The sequence below is a fragment of the Coniophora puteana genome (genome assembly GCF_000271625.1).
Source record: "Coniophora puteana RWD-64-598 SS2 unplaced genomic scaffold CONPUscaffold_3, whole genome shotgun sequence".
In the NCBI taxonomy this organism is placed as follows: Eukaryota; Fungi; Basidiomycota; class Agaricomycetes; order Boletales; family Coniophoraceae; genus Coniophora; species Coniophora puteana.
Window position 1 is genome coordinate 2,536,671 of NW_006913055.1, and position 16,965 is coordinate 2,553,635.

General features: G+C 55.1%; 5 protein-coding genes across 5 annotated transcripts; 3 read left to right on the forward strand and 2 right to left on the reverse strand.

The window, feature by feature from the left end:
- Positions 1–796: 796 nt before the first annotated feature.
- CONPUDRAFT_71184 (ADP-ribosylation) lies at positions 797–2,237 on the reverse strand (the record flags this gene model as incomplete). Its single annotated transcript, XM_007767250.1, has 9 exons — positions 797–892; positions 959–1,094; positions 1,144–1,182; positions 1,248–1,454; positions 1,509–1,620; positions 1,686–1,834; positions 1,901–1,986; positions 2,045–2,137; positions 2,202–2,237. The coding sequence occupies 9 exons, from the start codon at positions 2,235–2,237 to the stop codon at positions 797–799; spliced, it is 954 nt and encodes a 317-aa protein (XP_007765440.1).
- A 1,103-nt stretch (positions 2,238–3,340) lies between these two features.
- On the forward strand, positions 3,341–6,536 carry CONPUDRAFT_142711 (uncharacterized protein; the record flags this gene model as incomplete). Its single annotated transcript, XM_007767922.1, has 15 exons — positions 3,341–3,529; positions 3,583–3,775; positions 3,838–4,012; positions 4,066–4,169; positions 4,213–4,379; positions 4,447–4,539; positions 4,693–4,705; positions 4,739–4,806; positions 5,322–5,471; positions 5,536–5,608; positions 5,641–5,739; positions 5,790–5,961; positions 6,018–6,115; positions 6,163–6,392; positions 6,447–6,536. The coding sequence occupies exons 1-15, from the start codon at positions 3,407–3,409 to the stop codon at positions 6,534–6,536; spliced, it is 1,848 nt and encodes a 615-aa protein (XP_007766112.1). The 5' UTR covers positions 3,341–3,406.
- A 265-nt stretch (positions 6,537–6,801) lies between these two features.
- CONPUDRAFT_80755 (uncharacterized protein) lies at positions 6,802–12,505 on the reverse strand. Its single transcript, XM_007767323.1, has 18 exons — positions 12,352–12,505; positions 12,272–12,290; positions 12,067–12,198; positions 11,915–12,007; positions 11,633–11,779; positions 11,310–11,555; positions 11,026–11,213; positions 10,876–10,957; positions 10,172–10,813; positions 9,851–10,093; positions 9,092–9,724; positions 8,628–8,658; positions 8,525–8,556; positions 8,198–8,291; positions 7,953–7,995; positions 7,518–7,741; positions 7,261–7,465; positions 6,802–7,191 (listed from the first exon to the last, which is right to left on the reverse strand). Exons 1-18 carry the CDS (start codon positions 12,463–12,465, stop codon positions 7,090–7,092), a joined length of 3,270 nt encoding a protein of 1,089 aa, XP_007765513.1. The 5' UTR covers positions 12,466–12,505; the 3' UTR covers positions 6,802–7,089.
- A 218-nt stretch (positions 12,506–12,723) lies between these two features.
- CONPUDRAFT_151427 (glycosyltransferase family 22 protein) lies at positions 12,724–14,872 on the forward strand (the record flags this gene model as incomplete). Its single annotated transcript, XM_007767923.1, has 8 exons — positions 12,724–12,870; positions 12,925–13,069; positions 13,130–13,303; positions 13,360–13,584; positions 13,647–13,753; positions 13,812–14,038; positions 14,115–14,287; positions 14,346–14,872. 8 exons carry the CDS (start codon positions 12,724–12,726, stop codon positions 14,870–14,872), a joined length of 1,725 nt encoding a protein of 574 aa, XP_007766113.1.
- An 847-nt stretch (positions 14,873–15,719) lies between these two features.
- On the forward strand, positions 15,720–16,810 carry CONPUDRAFT_120257 (uncharacterized protein; the record flags this gene model as incomplete). The annotated part of the gene is made up of 3 exons (XM_007767924.1): positions 15,720–16,176; positions 16,253–16,379; positions 16,492–16,810. Exons 1-3 carry the CDS (start codon positions 15,912–15,914, stop codon positions 16,808–16,810), a joined length of 711 nt encoding a protein of 236 aa, XP_007766114.1. The 5' UTR covers positions 15,720–15,911.
- Positions 16,811–16,965: the final 155 nt, after the last annotated feature.

Sequence of the window (16,965 nt, forward strand, 5' to 3'; positions counted from 1 at the left end):
TATTCTGATCTCTTGTGAATATACCGGTGGTGTCTAGATATCAACTAACGTGGATGGGCGCGCTCACCACTATCATGACTGCCATGGGAAAAGCAGGAGACGTGCGCGGTCAGGGGTTTTCGGAAGGAGGCAATATATGCTCGGAAATCCGGGCCGGGAAGACATTCCGGACATCCACTCTGCATGCAGCATTTCGCCTCGCCCCTCATTCGGCCCCACGAGTGAAGTCGAAGAGTGCTCATCTCCGAGTTCGTTTTACATCGATGGCAATGCCAATGTTCCCAAGGCTTCTGAAAGCCTCATTGCAAATCCAAATGCCTCTTGATGCAAACGGAGTGCCAAATTCGAAGGCTTCGGCAATTGAGCAACGAAAACATGTGAATATGGTGCGATGAAATTAAGCGCCCGAACATAATCGCCTATCTACTTACTGCGGGTACCAAAGTTCAAGACGGACGAAATGCTCAATGTTTGTTGCCACGGTTCATTTCCGTTTCCTGCCAGGATTACAGTACTCTTGCTCGAAGCCTTAGGATGGTCACGAAGCAGTCCACACCTCAAGCTTCAAGCCAGCCAGCCCCGTTCTTCGACACAGTCACTAGTACTTTTCCGTGAAACAAGCTTACAAGCTATCCTTCAGTTATGGCACAAAGTTGCTCGATTTACTAGGAATTTATCAACGTTTGTACAGTAAAACAGTGATCAGACCATACTAGGCTCAGTCACCATATAACGCGTTCCGTCGGAAATCTGTCTCTCAAACTTCGAAGTTCGTGTGCATTGACGTAATGTCATCTCAAGAGTAAACAACCAGGTATGCGGGTCGAACTGCATCTTCCCGATAGACCACCAGCTCGTCGTGGTCTAGAGAGGCTCCTGGCTCTGCTAGGACCTAGTGCGGGATTTGTCAATTTTTTAATCTATAATGTATAACCGAGATGTCATGTTCTGCACTCACTGAGTCATATCCCGCGGGAGGTGCTGTGAACGAGGGTTGGTCGGTTTGGGTCTTATATCCCCTTCCGACCACAACCTTATTGAGGAGCATTGCCTTCGAACTAGACGCCGTGACGTTCTTTACGTAGCCATTCGACCTAAATACAGTGAGCAGTTGCTATCGGTATCAGCCAGAACTCTACCTACTCAGAGGTCGTCGAGGATGTGTAGATCCCGCGGCCAAATCTTCACCGAGGCGTATGTGGTGTTTATCAGCCTATTTACCATCTATCTAGCGCCAAATAACTCACCTTGCACCGCCAGTGTGCGAACCCACGAATTTGATCATGTACGATGTGCGCAAAATGGCACAGAGAGAACAGCTGGCGCTGGTGCAAAGTGTAGTGTGCCCGCTATCCCCCAGCTTACACGCCCGTGTTGTACCGTGCCAACGGCGCGATTCGTTCCCCTTGGCCATACCTTTCTGCGTGAAGTTGCCTCTACTCTCAACTGCCGCGCTGAAGGGAATGATCAGTTGATATTCCTCACAGAATATCACAAGCCTGACTTACCGGTAGTCCTTATATTTTTTAACAGAAGAGTTTGTGGAAACGACGTGGTATATTCTTTGCACAGTGGGGCATGGTGTTCCGTATTTCCAGGTAGCTTGAAATTGGTGACTGACTATGGGAAAAGGGTAAATGCTGGTCAGCGCAGCGTGCGACTGGCACTAGCGATTTCGTCCTTACCACTCTTATATGCCGCATGGTCCTTGGGGATTTCGAGAAGCGTCGGTGCCTTCTTCTCCGCCTCTGTCGCACATTTCTTGCTGCAGAAGTGAAACTTGCCGCAGCAAGGCTTTCCACAGCGCATCAGACACTCGTCCTTGACTGGATGTCTAATTACCAAAGGTATGCTTGTTCAGAAAAAAGAAACCTATATCACTGATGCAATGTGAACTCACTTCGACCCGCCATTCGAACTGGCTTTATGAGCACATGTCTTGCTGCAATAGTTGTGATTTCCGAACTTGGGCTTAGCATGGCAAACCTGTGCATAGGATTGAATGAAAGGTTCCGCGACATGCGCGCTTGTAGGTGCCGCCTACCACACAGAGCTTGCTGTCTGCTTTCGCACAGGCTTTACTGCAGTACGGATGAATGGTGTTGCCATCATTGTATCTCGGTTTCCGATGGCAATGCTATATAAACAGAGCAGAAATATGAGTAACAAGGCGACGTAGATGAGATATATGAGAGACGTACAATGCAAAGCTGGGATGAATGATTTGCAGTGACCATGCTATGCGTATGAGAAGGGACCAGAAAACAGAGAATGAGTTGGACTCGTAGAAAGTCTCATCCTATGATTCGCCCTAGATTTATATGTTCTAGGCAGCCCTTAGCCCTAGAGTTGCTGTATGGTTGCTTCGGACCTCAAACCTTGGCTGTAAATACCTCATTACCCATGCGGTGTCGTGGTCTGTAGAAGTTCTCATACTCTGTGAGTTGATCAAGGGGAAGAAGAGGAAGACGAATATGACAATCCTACTGTGAGATTCACTGCGTCTTTGGATTTTGGTATGCTCATATGAATATGGCGCTTAAGTGTTGATGGCAGTAGAAGTGGTATCTTTAATGCCATGGTTCATTTCGTGGCGCTGTTTAATAAAAGGATAGGCACGACGCTGGGCTGCGTGTTGATACTCCGTCCACCGTGCATCTCCTGTATGGTCCGGGGTGCGCAGGCAACATCTGAGGCTGACAGATACATGTCAGCTTGCGCGATGGTCTGCCGACAAGAGCACACGTTCGCCTCATTTGCCGCACACATTGCAAGCAGAGACTAACCAATATCACGCTCGGAAAACAACGTTCTTCAGAGGAGGCTTAGTTCTGCAATGGGTGCAGTATGATACTGTAAAGTGCAATTAATTGCCGCAAACAATTAATAGTTCAGACATGTTAGCACGCCGCGGCATCGAGCCCTTTCCTGTGGGCAACTTATATTTGGTATCCCTCAGGCTAGACGCTGGCAAGCGCCAAAAGTGCACATTGTAGGCTTCTCTCTTCAGTTAAGGACGCTTGTTGTTGGCGATAACGATGCCGGCCCCCTCGACACATCGTCTGGATCTTCCCAGCGTCAGTGCAATCAGTTAGGCGAAGCGTGGGAACGCCAAAATGAAAAGGGGTCTTGGACGGTGGCACATTTGCCAACACGACGTGTCTTTTGGCACAACTGGTAGTACGGCAAATATTGGTACGGTACTCATCGACATCTTCATTCCCTTGTGGATGGATCGGCTTACTCCTGATAAGTCGAATTCCATCAATCACCCTGTGGCTGTCTTCGGCAAGACCCGTCACGGTCTTGTTCAACATCCATTGGCATCGCGTCCGCTGTTCAACGACGCGACCTGCTTCAACCCACCTAATCCCCTATCCCAGCACGTTAGTCAAGCGCACATACAATGCGACTCGGTGATTTCTCTGCATCAGTAATCGTTGACGGCAGTCCTCTGGAAGAATACGATGTTGTGGTGGGCGAAGACGAACAGGAGATCACATGTTATATCCCCTCCAACACTGGAAAGGTGAGAGCCACTATGGTCAGTGAGATCCCGCCAGTTGCCGACATCTCGCTCAGAAATTCTCCGTCAAATGGACGGATTGGGTGTGGGAGCGGGGTCTTGACAGCTGTGGCTATGTGTCGGTGGATGGGCTTAAGTGCATAGGGAGAGTTCTCGACACGACGAAAGAGAGCACCGCCGAGCGCTCAGAGTTTCATATAGACGAGGAAACTGCTCGAGATTTGATGTTTTCTGACCTGAAGCTAACGGGTGCGTGTTTTGGATAACGCCTCGAGGTTTCCGGTGACACTCTCATACTATGTTTTCCACAGACGATGATTCATACCTTCGCACGCCTGGACTGGAGAAACTTGGAGAAATCTCGATTGAGATCTGGCGTGGAAAATGTATGGGGCCAGGTGCATCCAGATTTATATTTAGAAAAGCTCCTAGCGATGATCGCATTGTTCATGAGCGGACCAAGAAAGCGATGGTGCACTGTGTTAGGTGAGTCGTTCCAGTATTACGCTGAGCCTGCTGGTAACATCTCATCCGTGTAGCTTTGCCGAGGAGAGGAAGTTGTTATATCCAATCCACCCCATCCACTTTCACTTCTTAGGATCTCACCCAGTTGCACGCTTTATCTTCAAGTATAAGCCACTAGGTGCGTTCAACAAACTCGGGCTGTGCTACTCGGGGCCTTATAGCGTCGACAGCGGTTCTGCAGGCACAGGGTATCGCACTGTCACCCATCGCAAGCCATTCGCCCACGAGTGAGCGCGTTAACTTCGCTCCAGTAATCCTCGATATGAACACACGAAAAGGGACAATCTCCAGTCGTAGACACGTTAGCGCTCGTATCCGTGCTTTGGAGGTGCGTTGAACTGGCTTTCAGCCCTTTGCACACGACCATTTTGTGAGCTTGGCTGATTATCACAAAGCTCGAGGTCTCAAGACTGCAGAGAAAACGCTCTTCCCATACTGCAGTTTCTGTGAGGTCAGATGAACGCCCCGCAAAACGGATCAAGTACGAGGTAGATGGAGATATCATTGATTTGACTTGAGTAGGTCTTTGAGCTTCGCTGATCCCCGAGGGCGCCATTGACATTCCTTTTCCAGGAACGAATAGCTTCTTGTCGAGGCGAACTTTTGTATTATTGTCATACTTGTACTTCGTTGTAATGTAGGGCTTACTCAAATGTAATGTTTCGTTAACAAACACATTATCTACAGTATCCGCGTTAGCACACAGGAAGAGTAGTGCAAGGCCACAGCCAAAGGCTTTTGGTCCATTGGCGCTGGTACGCCCAGAGATTAGTGTCGTCACAAACCATCAACTGAGGAGGTTCTCGTTGGCATGAGGGGTTGAGTGATTCTCGCTGCGATGCGACTGAGGCGCCTGTCGAGATCATTGGCTTGACGTAGGCGCTGGGTACGCCCATTTCTCTTTTTCGCTGCGTCTTATAGTTGAACTGAAACTTTATTTCCTTATCAATTTGCCGGAATGGCTATAATTACTTGACAGCTACTTACTTATATTCTAAGTTTACCTGCAATAATATTGTTTATAAGATGTCAAGGCTACATCGATACAGATGGTACCCTGCATGAAGCTTGACACGTCTTTCGCGGAACCAACGCGGAGCTTGTTTACATCATGCTTGATATAATCCGTACCTATGCAATTCGGTCATATCACCATCTTGACAAAACGCGCGCCATCAATTTGCGCCTATCGCTACGCGCCCTTTGCCTCTCGCATCCACCTGCGTTCACTCAACAGCCATCGCAATCCTTCGAGTGAGCCCTCAATCAGACCGTTCACCTTAATCTGAATCCTCTTATGCGCGTCGGAGACTTCTCTGCATGTATTGTTGTCGATGGGAGCCCTCTGGATGAATACAATGTGATGGTGGACCAAGCGAAGCTGAATGCCACTTGCTGGATACCTTCCCAGTCTGGAAAGGTGCGAGCTCGAAACGATTAGACACGTGTCATACATGTTTTACGAATGTATGTACATTACGCAGAACTTCACTGTTCGGTGGACATGCTTGTTACGGGAGAGACCCTACGATTCCAGTGGGCGTGTATCCGTGGACGGTAATATAGCTGCAGAGGACAGGTCATGAAAGGTGGCCCGATGCGACGTACGGACACGAAAGAGCGCTCTGGGGTGGAGGTGGGCAGGTGGAATACGCGGGACTTCATGTTCTCGGACGTAAGGTTAACGGGTGCGTTTTCATCGACTTTACGATACGGTGCTCATTCATCTTCTCTCTAGATGATGAGACACATTTTCATACACGTGGAATCGAGAGACTTGGAGAGATTTCCCTCCTAATTGAGCGAGGTCGCGTCGGAGCCTGGACGGAATACCGAGAAGTGCAGGCTGGCGCGAGAGATGGATGCACCGTCCACGAGCGATCAAAGAAAGCTGTTGTACATTGCGTTGGGTTTGTCCCTTACCACCCAATCAATGCCCAGGACAGCATATAAACATTGCGAGTAGATTTGGCGAAGTACGGTATTCCTCGAGACCAGTTCGCCCACGCCGCTTTTTCTCGACTTACCCCGAAGTCAAGTTCCTCTTCAAATATGGACCTTTGCGTTTGTCCTTTAGCCTTCGTCTTATCTGTTGCTGACATTCTTGATAGCCGTTCTTCAAGCGCAGGGCATTGCCCCTCCCTCAGTGCAAAAAAGTCAGGAAGGGGGACCTCAAGAACTTGAGGCTAGCGTCGGTGGAACCTCAGGATCTGGACTTCCTACAACCGAATCCACGCAGGTTTCGAAAGCAGTCGAAAATACTGTTCGCAGAGAGTCCGACCGTTCAGTTTCAATAGATTCAAATGTCACGATCATCAATGCTCGTATCAACGCTTTAGAGGTGAGTAATAGTCCATTTCCTTCGAGCCATAGTACATTGTGACCGTACACGCAGGTTGAACTTACCCAGATCCGGGAAGCAAGAGCTCGGGCTGCCGGGAGTGCTACTGTTGCTAAGTCGGACCCCGACGAACGACCTCATTAATGTAAACATACAGTACGTATGCCTATAACCCAACAAATTGAGCGTTATCGACAGCGTGCCGTGGGGTCGTATGATCTTGTCGAAGTCTGTCAGGCATGCGCGTCTAAGTCACCTGGCCGTCCTATCTGGATTTTCTTCCCCTTTGGTGGACCTTCTTGACGCAGGCCAAGCATGATGACTACCGCTCTAGTAACACCACACACGGGCACTAACGAACCTCAGCGAAACACCGTTCATACCGGTTATCAGAACCACTGCTTGTCATGTCAACAACTCGATTCAACCCGACGCGTCGTCGTGGTCCTATGGAACAAGTAGCGCGTATATATGGGCTAAGTACTAATATACAGAAAAGCGTACGCATAATGGATGCTAATAGGTAACTGTATTCTCGATGCTCGGGGGAGGATGGCGACCGCGCAACTTTAGCGTTCAACATGCTCCACCCCATCGCTGCGGGACGTAATGTAACCAACTTCGACTTCCCTTCAAGCTCCCCATGCACGCTAGACTAATCGGCAGGGGAGGGCGGCTACCTTGAAGCCGGCGTATATCACCGCTTTTCCTTGACGAAGAAGTGCAGCACGAGGAAGCTCGCGGTCGTGAACGTCGCGAAGAAGATAGCGAGCAACGAGATATTTGGCCACCAGAACGACTATCAAGCGGCCAGATGCCATCAGCTGTCCATACTCATCGCCAAGACGAATATGGGATGGAAACACACCTGAGCGCGCAGGCCAAATATGGATAGGATCGTCGCAGCAGGGACGTCGAGCTCGACGCCGTACTTGATCTCCTTGAGCTGGAGGTAGCGCAGCTCATTGACCGCGAGCGCCTCAAACGCGGCGTGGAAGAACGAGACGGTGTGCAGCCACTGCAAGAAAGGCGTCACCGTCTCCCGGTTGATCAGGAGGCCCGTAAACAGCAGGCTGTGCACCGACGTTAGCTCGGTGAAAACGAGGTGGAACAGGGAAGACGCACTTGAACAGCATAACGAGCGTGCCAACGAGCGAGGCGACGCTTGTGCTCGAGAACGTGATCGAGAGCAGCAGGATCACGCTCGCGGTCGTCAGATTGAACAGCACGAGCGTAAACATGAACTTCCAAAACGCCGCGACGGTCGGCACGAGCCCGACCATGCCGTACACGATCCCGCCGAACACGAGCGGGGGCACGAGGCGCAGCGGCAGGATGTCGAATAGGACCTAAACGTCCAGAGTGACACAGCAGGTATTCGGACGTCACATTGATTGGAGTTGTAGTCGAGTGGTAATCGCGATTGGCGAGACGAGGTTGGGCGAGGTCAGGTTCAGATTGCATATTGGGATTCCATCGGGATTCCGGGAGTGATTGGGGTCCAAAAAATAAGCTGTTAGCAAGCTGTGGAGCGAACAAAATGCGGATAACACAACAAACCTTGGACGAGAAGTACGTAAACGAGGAATAGTATCCATTGGCCCTGCAAATATATGCGACGTTAGCCTTCAGCTCCTACTTCCACTACCTGGGAGCCACCACAATCGATTAAGAATGGGCCGATCACGAAGAAAGGCGACCAATCGGCGGCATTATCCTCCAACTGCGTCGTGGCGTGCGGTAGATAATACCAAAGACGATACAAAGGGGCCGATAGAACAAAGAAGATGAGCGTGACCACCTACCTCTCGCGCATGAACAAGATCCGCTCGTTCGCGAACAGTCCCAAACTTGACAGACACGAGAAGCCGAAGAGCGCCAGGGTGAAGAAGAATATGCCTGTTGGAGATGGAGTGCGCAGCACATGCGAGGCACATAAGTCAGTGACAGGTCACAATAGTGGAATGAATAGAAGATAGAATCAATAAGAGCCAAGATAAGGCAGAAGTCGGCGGGGTGGCAAATTCGAGGGCGACGATACAAGGACAGGGTGGTGTACAAACGAACGAATGAACAGACGAATGAGCGAACAAATGAACGAATGGATGTAGGGGTGTAGGCGCAACACTCACCGAGCCTGTTCTGGAAGCCAGCGATATCGTTCCTGTAAATGAAAGATAGAGGGTGCGTCTCAATGAGCACAGCGGATCGGGCGAGGCTAGGCTAAACGCGCACCCGACGTTGTGGAAGAAGAGACCGCAAACCACTACGAAAGGGAAAGATATCACGTCAGCACAACGTCTCATCGGCCCAGAGCACACCGCCCGCGAAAGAACATTGAATCCCAGCACGACGGCACCACCCGCCCTGTGCTAGCCCCAAACTAGGCCTTTCTTGAATGGGAAAAAATCAAAACCCCACACGAGGCTGAGGGTGGTGGAAACAGACAGCGAGTGGAACCTGACAGCGACAGAAGGGAGGCAGATACGAATACGGAGAAGAGAGGAGGAGGCAAATAAGGGTAACAGAGGCAAACAGAGACAGATGGCAGCTGCAAACGAAACAGAGGGTAGTGGAAGCAAACAGGAACAGAGGGCAAATGAAACAAGACAGTGACAAAGCCCGTCGGCACGACCACGAGCAAAGAACACAGGATGACAGAAAACATAGAAAGACAGAAAAGAAACAAAAACACGCACGTGCAACCAAAATCGCCGACAAATAATGCGCAGCGAGCAGCGCCGGATCCCGATACAGATTCTTAAACGCCCGTCCACTCAGAATCCTAAACTGCGTGCCCCAGCTCGCGCGCCTCCGCCCCCTCAACAGCGTGCTCTCCACCACCACGTCTCTCAGCTCGCCATTCCCACTCCCATTCCCGTTTCCGGTGCCATCGACAGCCCGATGATCCTGCGCCTGCTGCGCACGCTCAACCTCCTCCGTCTCCGCCCGTATCCCCGCCGCAACCCCGCTCGCCTCATACGCATGCACCAGCTCCGCGAGCTTCGGCGGCAACGGCGCGTCCCCCGCCGGCGTCGGGCGCACCGCCTCGAGCAGCTGATGCGTCTTCCGGCGGAGCGACGACGAGATCGAGATGCGCCGCGTCCGGAGCTCCGTCGACTCGGTGTCGGGCCCGGCCGTGTCGTCGACCGCCGTGTGGTTTTCGGCGCTGGACGAGCCGCGCGAGTGCCCGTGTCCGGAGGAGGGGGAGAGGAGGCCCTGTTCTTCGTCGCCCATGTCGATGCCCGCTTCGGTGGCTGCGGAGGAGAGCACGTCGCCTGCGGGGCTGCCGGGGGACTTGGGCTCCATGGACGCGTTTACCGTGAGGTCGACTGTGTGTACAATAGGTCGTCAGCTCTCGGTTCTCCATGTTCATGCATACAGCTGCAACTGTGGACATAGCCACCACCAGCGGCAGCATAGCATCCCACAGAGAAGCGAAACAAAGCAAAACTCACTCAAATAATCCGCAATATTAAACCCAGCCGGACACGGCTGCCCGATACTCTCAAAGTACGCCTGACACTTCGCAAATTCTCCCGAGTACACCGTCTTGCCCTGCGCGAGCACGACGAGCTGGTCAAAAAGCGCGACGATGTTCGAGCGCGGCTGGTGGATCGTGAACACGACCGTGCGGTTGTAGTCGCGCGCGAGCGTCACGAGCGACTCGACGACGTTGTGCGCGTTGTACGCGTCCAGACCTGTTCTCGCGCAACCATTGTGTCGCCGTCAGAATCCACAAAGTAAGAGGAATAATGTAAGGGGAAAAGGCCACGCACCGCTCGTCGGCTCATCCAAAAACAAAATACTCGGGCTCGTCACCAGCTCACACGCAATACTCACCCTCCTCTTCTCCCCACCACTGATACTCCTCCTCCCGCTCTCCCCAATCCTCGCATCCCGAATCCCCAGTATCCCCAACTCATTCATCGTCTCCAGCGTCCTAAACTTCTTCGCCTCGAGACTCATCTCCCGCGGCAACCTCAACAGCGCACTATACAGCACCGTCTCATACACCGTCAACGTGCTCATCAGCGTGTCCTCCTGGTCCACGAACCCCACCACCTTCTTAAACTGCGCGTCCGCCACCTCCCGCCCGTTCACCAGCGTCCGCCCGCCCACCACGCCCCGCTTGCGCTTGCGCGCGAGAATATCGAGGAACGTCGACTTGCCCGCGCCCGACGCGCCCATGATCGCCATGACCTGCCCGGGCTTCACCGCGCCCGAGATCCCGTCGAGGATCGTGCGCTGCCCGCCGCCCCCGCCGTTCCCGACTCCGCCGCCGGTGAGCGTGTACGTGATGTTGGAGAAGTGGAGAGAGGCGGGGACGTGGTCGGTCATCAGCTTCGACTGCTCGTTTTCGGGGAGCCGGATCTTGCCCCAGTCGCTGCCGCTGCGCGAGCGGCCGGCCCACCAGAGGACTGTGCGGAGGCGGGTCAGTGAGCTGATGTGAGGTGCGGAAGTGTGGAGGAGGAAGGCGTACGTGCTACAACTGCGATAACGATCAACCCAGCACCAGCAGCGCTGACCGCGACCATCTTCGTGTTATCCGGCTTCGGCGGTCTCTAAGCATCCCCGCGAACGTCATCATTTTCCACTCCAATGATCACAACACAGGCAGCGGGGCACGTACCACATATCCGGGCACCTGCGAATAATGCAGACACTCGCCGCCGTTGCAATTGAGCGTGATATACCCATCGCCAAAAATATCATTGATGAGGCTATTCATCGCCGGCTCCTCGAACTTGCACCCCTGGCCCGTCTTGCAGCTGAACTTCGCCGGCCCGCGGATCTCCTCCTTGAGAAAGTCGCTGATGTCTGCAAGTTCGCGTCCGCGTCAGCCCGTCATTAATCAATCAACCGAAACACCGAAACGCAAAGCCATCACGCATGCGCGAGAGAAAGAAAACACACCGACACTCCCGTCCTCGCCACACAAAAACCGACCCGTGATGCACTTGCACTTGATCCTGTCGCACGCGTAGCTCGTCGTATTGGTGTCGTACCCGGGCGTGACGTCGGACGTGCACGTGTCGAGCGCGCAATAGAACGACTCCTGGCGGGCGGTCCAGAACTGGAATGAGCACGTCGCGTCCTCGGCGTCGCAGCTGAATGTGACTTGCGGCGGGCGGTCGGGGAGCATGTCTAGGATTTTGCGGTCTGCGTGCGTTTGGTTGTGAGTTGAATTGTGAGTTGGAGAGCAGAGGGTGGGGTGGGGGGAAGGGAAGGAGACGCACTGGTGATGTCGCACATCTGGTGATTGGCGAAGATGGTTTTGCCGCCCTTGTGACACGTCATGTTGGCGACGCCGTTGCTGTCGCCGCTACCGGATTCGATGCCGCCGGCGAGAGGGAAGCCGACGCACGCGTCATCTGTTTCGCATACTGTATACAGGCAAAGGTGGTCAGAATTCGGAACCATCAATGACGTTTACGGTAGAAAGAGTGTATGATGAGGAAGGTGCGCAGAACCAAAGGTATATATAGACGATGGAGTAGGTTGAGCGAGAGGTTACACACCGTTGCAGTTGATACCGCCCCAACCATCATTACACTCGCACTGGTCGCCCTGTCTAAGTGGTCTGTGTTCTCCGTCACTCAGCGAGCCGCACTCTGTGCGTATCGGAGGCGGATGAGCGAGTGATGTTGCAGGATGGTAGGATTGGACGTACGGGGGGTAAGGCAGTCGATGCCGCCCCAACCCGGGGGACATTTACACTGGCCGTCCCATTCATTGCATTCGCCGTATTGGCCGCAGGTGAAGGCGGGGAGGAGACAGTTGAAGCATGGTGGGCATTTCTCGTCTGTGGGGTACGGTTAGCGCTCGGTGCGCAGCGAATACGGGCGAGCGAATTATGATTAAAATTGTGGGCTGACCTCGTAGCGGAGTGAGACTCTGATTAGATAGCGGTGAGTGTGCGTGTTCAAGCGACTGTGAATGAGATTGAGGGGCTTACGGAGAGGCCGTACGGGGAGGTGGGCGTGTTCCATGACGTGGTGTTGGCACGAGCTGACACAACCGGGGCCAGCTGAGCGAGAGCGAGGAGAGAAACGGGGAGTGAGCCCAGCATTGTTGGCGTGGGCCACCTCATGCAACCAAACCAAAGCTTGAGGTGAAGAAAGAGAAAGAAAGAAAGAGCTGGTGGATGTATGCTGCGGTGAGCGAAACGAACTCGGCTGTTCATCTCGCCAGGCACACCGCGTTTTGACTACTCGTGGGAACCTTTCTCCGTTTTTGGATTCCCGAGGTTGTGCCCCGCATCCCTCCCACGTCCGAGACATACAAACATAGTACTCTGACATAGAGCCACCACATTTCTGAGCTCACCATGAGCTTCGTCGCCGACCTGCTCATCCTCGGCACAGCCTGGGCCCACGTCGTCGTCGCCCCGTACACCAAGGTCGAGGAGAGCTTCAACCTGCACGCGACCCACGACGTCCTCATGTATGGCGTCAGCCCAGACGCTCTCGATCGTGTTCGTCCTATTTCTCTTCCTCCTCAAATCGGTGCTGACGCGTAATGCGCACAGTATGACCACTTCACCTTCCCCGGCGCCGTACCCCGCACATTCATCGGCAGCCTTCTTCTTGGGTGGGCCACCAAGCTCGCCCTCCTCCTTGCCGCCCGCACCGAGCTCGTACCAGTCACCAGCAAGCTAGACGTGCAGATTGCCGGTGCGTCGTCTGTCCTTAGTCCCTTATATAGTTGCAACACGAATACTGAGACCGACCCAGCCCGACTCGTCCTCGCGACCGCCAATGCCCTCGGCCTCATCCTCGTCCGCCACGCCGTCTCCCGCCGCTTCGGCCGCCCGACCAGCCTCTTCTTCGCCCTCCTCACATGCTCCCAGTTCCACCTCCCCTTCTGGATGGGCCGCACCCTCCCGAACATGTTCGCTCTCCTCCCTGGTACGCTCTCCGCCCTCCCTCCCCTTCCCATGCGCCGTGCTTACGCAGACTGCTAGTGAACGTCGCGTATTACTTGCTCTGGAATAGAGCGAGCAACGCTACGCGCCCCTCGCCGACTAGCACGAGCACCGCCCTCGGTCTGCTCGTGTTCACAGCCGTCGTCTTCCGCGGCGAAGTCGCGCTGCTCCTCGCGCCCATGGCGCTGTACACTCTCCTCGCGGGGTACATCGGCCTGCTCGACCTCATCGGCGTCGGCATCACATGGGGCTTCCTCTCCGTCGGTGAGTGCACTGACTAGTGCGGTGTTCGAATTGAAGCAATGAAATGCTGATGAGCGGCGCAGCGTTGACGACCCTCGTCGACTCCTACTTCTGGGACGAGTGGCCGCTCTGGCCCGAGCTCTACGGGATCTACTTCAACGTCTTCCAGGGCAAAAGCGCCGACTGGGGTGTACGTCCTTCCTTCCCTCTCTCCTACTCCACGCACTCACCACCCCCACCCATCCTAGACCTCCCCGCCGCTAACCTACTTCACCGCGCACCTCCCCAAACTCCTCCTCGGCGCACTCCCCCTCTCTGCGCTCGGCGCCCTCGCCGACGCCCGCGCACGCTCCGTACTCTTCCCCTGCCTCGCGTACGTCGCCCTCCTCAGCGCGCTCGGCCACAAGGAGTGGCGCTTCATCACGTACGTCGTGCCCCTCTTCAACGTCGCTGCGGCGCGGGGCGCGTGGTGGCTGTGAGTTCTTCCTTTCCTTCCTCCCTTTATTCTCATTAATCCGCTGAACTTGCGTCTGATTTCGGGGGATATATAGGGCATCAAGAAGGAAGAGCAACATCCTCGGCCGCTTCGCGTTCGCGCTCGCGCTCGGCACTCTCGCTGCCAACACCCTGATCACGGCCGCGTCGACGCGTGCGTCGATGGTCAATTATCCCGGGGGCGTAGCGCTCGCGCGGTTTAACGAGATGTACGCTGGGCAGGAACACGGTGCGTTCTCATACGCTCTACCACCTTAATCCTCTAACGCAGACGTTGTCCAACACAGTCCACATACACATCTGCAACCTCGCCGCACAGACGGGCGCGTCGATGTTCCTGCACGAACACGCGCCGCCCTATCTCCCCTCCTCTTCCTCATCGCCCTCCGACCTCTCCCTCTCCCTCTCCTCCTTCTTCTTCAACGAGCCCAACGACAACACCCCGAAAGAAGGCTGGACATACAACAAGACCGAATCGCTCACCCCCGCCCTCCTCGCCTCCCCCTCCCCCTCCTCTTCAGCGGTAACGCACTTCACACACCTCATCGTCGAAGACACACCCGCGCCCTTCGTCGCGACGGGGCAGTGGCGCGTCGTCGAGGCCGTCGAGGGGTTCGCGCGGTGGACGCTCGATCTGCCCGCGTCCATCGGCGATGTACGAGGTGGAGGCGGTATCGATGGCATGCGGAAGGGGATTCGGGGGATAAGTCCGAGGGAGGTAGTCCGGGAGCTCGCGGGGTGGTCGCCTAATAGGTGGATGGGTGTGGTAAGGATGGAGAGGGCGGAGAGACTGTGGATTTTGGAGAGAACGTGAGTGGGGGTGTGGGGAGCGAGGAATGGGGAACATTCGGTGGAAGGAAGGAAGGGTGGAATGATTTATGGGATATTGGTTATCGCATCGCACAAACAAACTATGTGAGTGTGCAATTATGGCACCATTTATGTCGCTTTTTTTGCCGAGGGACTGAAACACCCCGCCCGGCAGTCATTAGAGAATACATATGTAACGCACGCACGCAGGATACCGTTGTCGTCGTGGCTTGTCGTATCGTGGCGATAGCCCTAGAGGCGCGTGGAATTCGCAACTCCCCACCACTCAGCTCTTAGAGTATAGAAGTCAGCGTCGTTTTCATTTCAGACACACGGATATGACGTCTCGGAGGCTCGATAACGGCGAGTTCTGGTAGACCAGACGCTACCCGGCCTGTAGTCGCGTGCCCCGCGGCCCGTGCGCGGTGAGGACGAGCCGCCACGTTCCCGCGAGCTGGACCGGCGTGTTCGAGCGTCGTGGTCTGCGGGTGCCGTGGTGTAAGCAGCAGCACGCACACAAAACGTCTTGCTCTCGCTGCAGCTGTTTTGTTTCGTTTCGTTTCGTTTCATCTCACCTTTCCCTTCTTCTTCGCTGTGTTTTGACGAGTCTGGCACTCACGCAATCCCTGATCATACGACATACAACAAACACCACCGCCTTGCACAGCCCACCCCCACCACCGGCTAGATACACCAACACCATCGACCGTCTACGCTACCCCGCAGCAGCCTCACTGACTATCGAACACCGAACACCGAAACCCCGCGAAACGAAACCCATGGCCCCACGAAGACACGCCCTCTCGCTCGCGGACGTGCTCCCCTGGGGCACACTCCTCGTCGGCCTCTTCTGCGTGTACGCCTCCCGCGCGCTCGCGCACCAGCTCGATGTGAACCCCGGCGGCGCCGGTATTGACTCGCCCAACGTCTCGAGCGCGGGATCAGGCTTGGTCGCACGCAGTGCTCCGCTGGACCCGTTCGCTGACGACGACGACGACGGCGTCTTCGCGCTCGCCGCACCGGTCGCATCCGCTCCATCCGCTATGCATACGGCAATGCCAACAGCACCAGCACCAGCAACGACTACAGCAGCACCTTCATCACCCGACACCACCCCAAACAAAGCTATCAATGATGACAGCGCAGCGCACAAATACGCACAGACGACGGCGGCCGTGATCGCGGGCGTGACGCCCATGCTCGCGCTGATCTACTTCTGCCCGCTCGTGCTCGTCTTCCGGCACGCGAAGCGCCATCCGCGCGCCGTGAACAAGGTCGCTGGGGCGCGGGTGCAGGTCTGGGCGCCCAGTACGTTTTCCCCGCTGTATTTTGGCAACTGTGTGCTGACGCTCACCGTCACTGTCCCCACCGCCGTCGTTGGCAGTGGTGTACGGGTTCTTGGTGCTCAGCAGTCTCGCGGAGGTGGCGCTCGCAGCATGGCTCCTCCTCCAGTTCCGCTTCAACGGCAACGCGCCGAACATATCGGTCATCACGGGCGTGCGGGTCCTTCTGTACGTTCTCTCTTCCCCTTCTCCTCCACCATTCTATTCCCACACCTCCTCTCCAATTGCACTCCCTCTCTCTCGCTCTCAACCCCACCAACTAAACCCCACCCCACACCAGCTTCGCAGGCTGCTGGACCCTCACAACAGCCGGGACATACGCGCTCCTCTTCCTCGACCCCGCATGGTCGCGCCGGCCCATCGCCTCCGTCGGCGCGCAGGCGCTCTGGATCCTCGCCACGTGGGCCGCGTGGGTCGTCGGCGCCGCGCTGCTCAACCGCGGCGCGCCGCAGCTGTTCGCGGGCGTCGGCGTCGGCGCGGGGCAGGAGGCGTGCGCGGGCGTGGTGTATTGCGGGCAGGTGAAGACGCTGTTTGGTGAGTCGCCGGGCGGTTTTGTCGGTACCGGAGTACTTATGCGGATTTTTTCTCGTGTGCTATAGCGTTTTCGTTGTTGGAGACGTGAGTGTCGCTGGTGACCTGGCTGAGTTCGTGTTGCTAACGTTTATGTCTCATTCCAGCTTGACTTTGACGTTTGCCATGTTGATCATGGTCTGGCTGGGCTGTCGAGCTACTATTGATGCTCGCTGATCGCTTT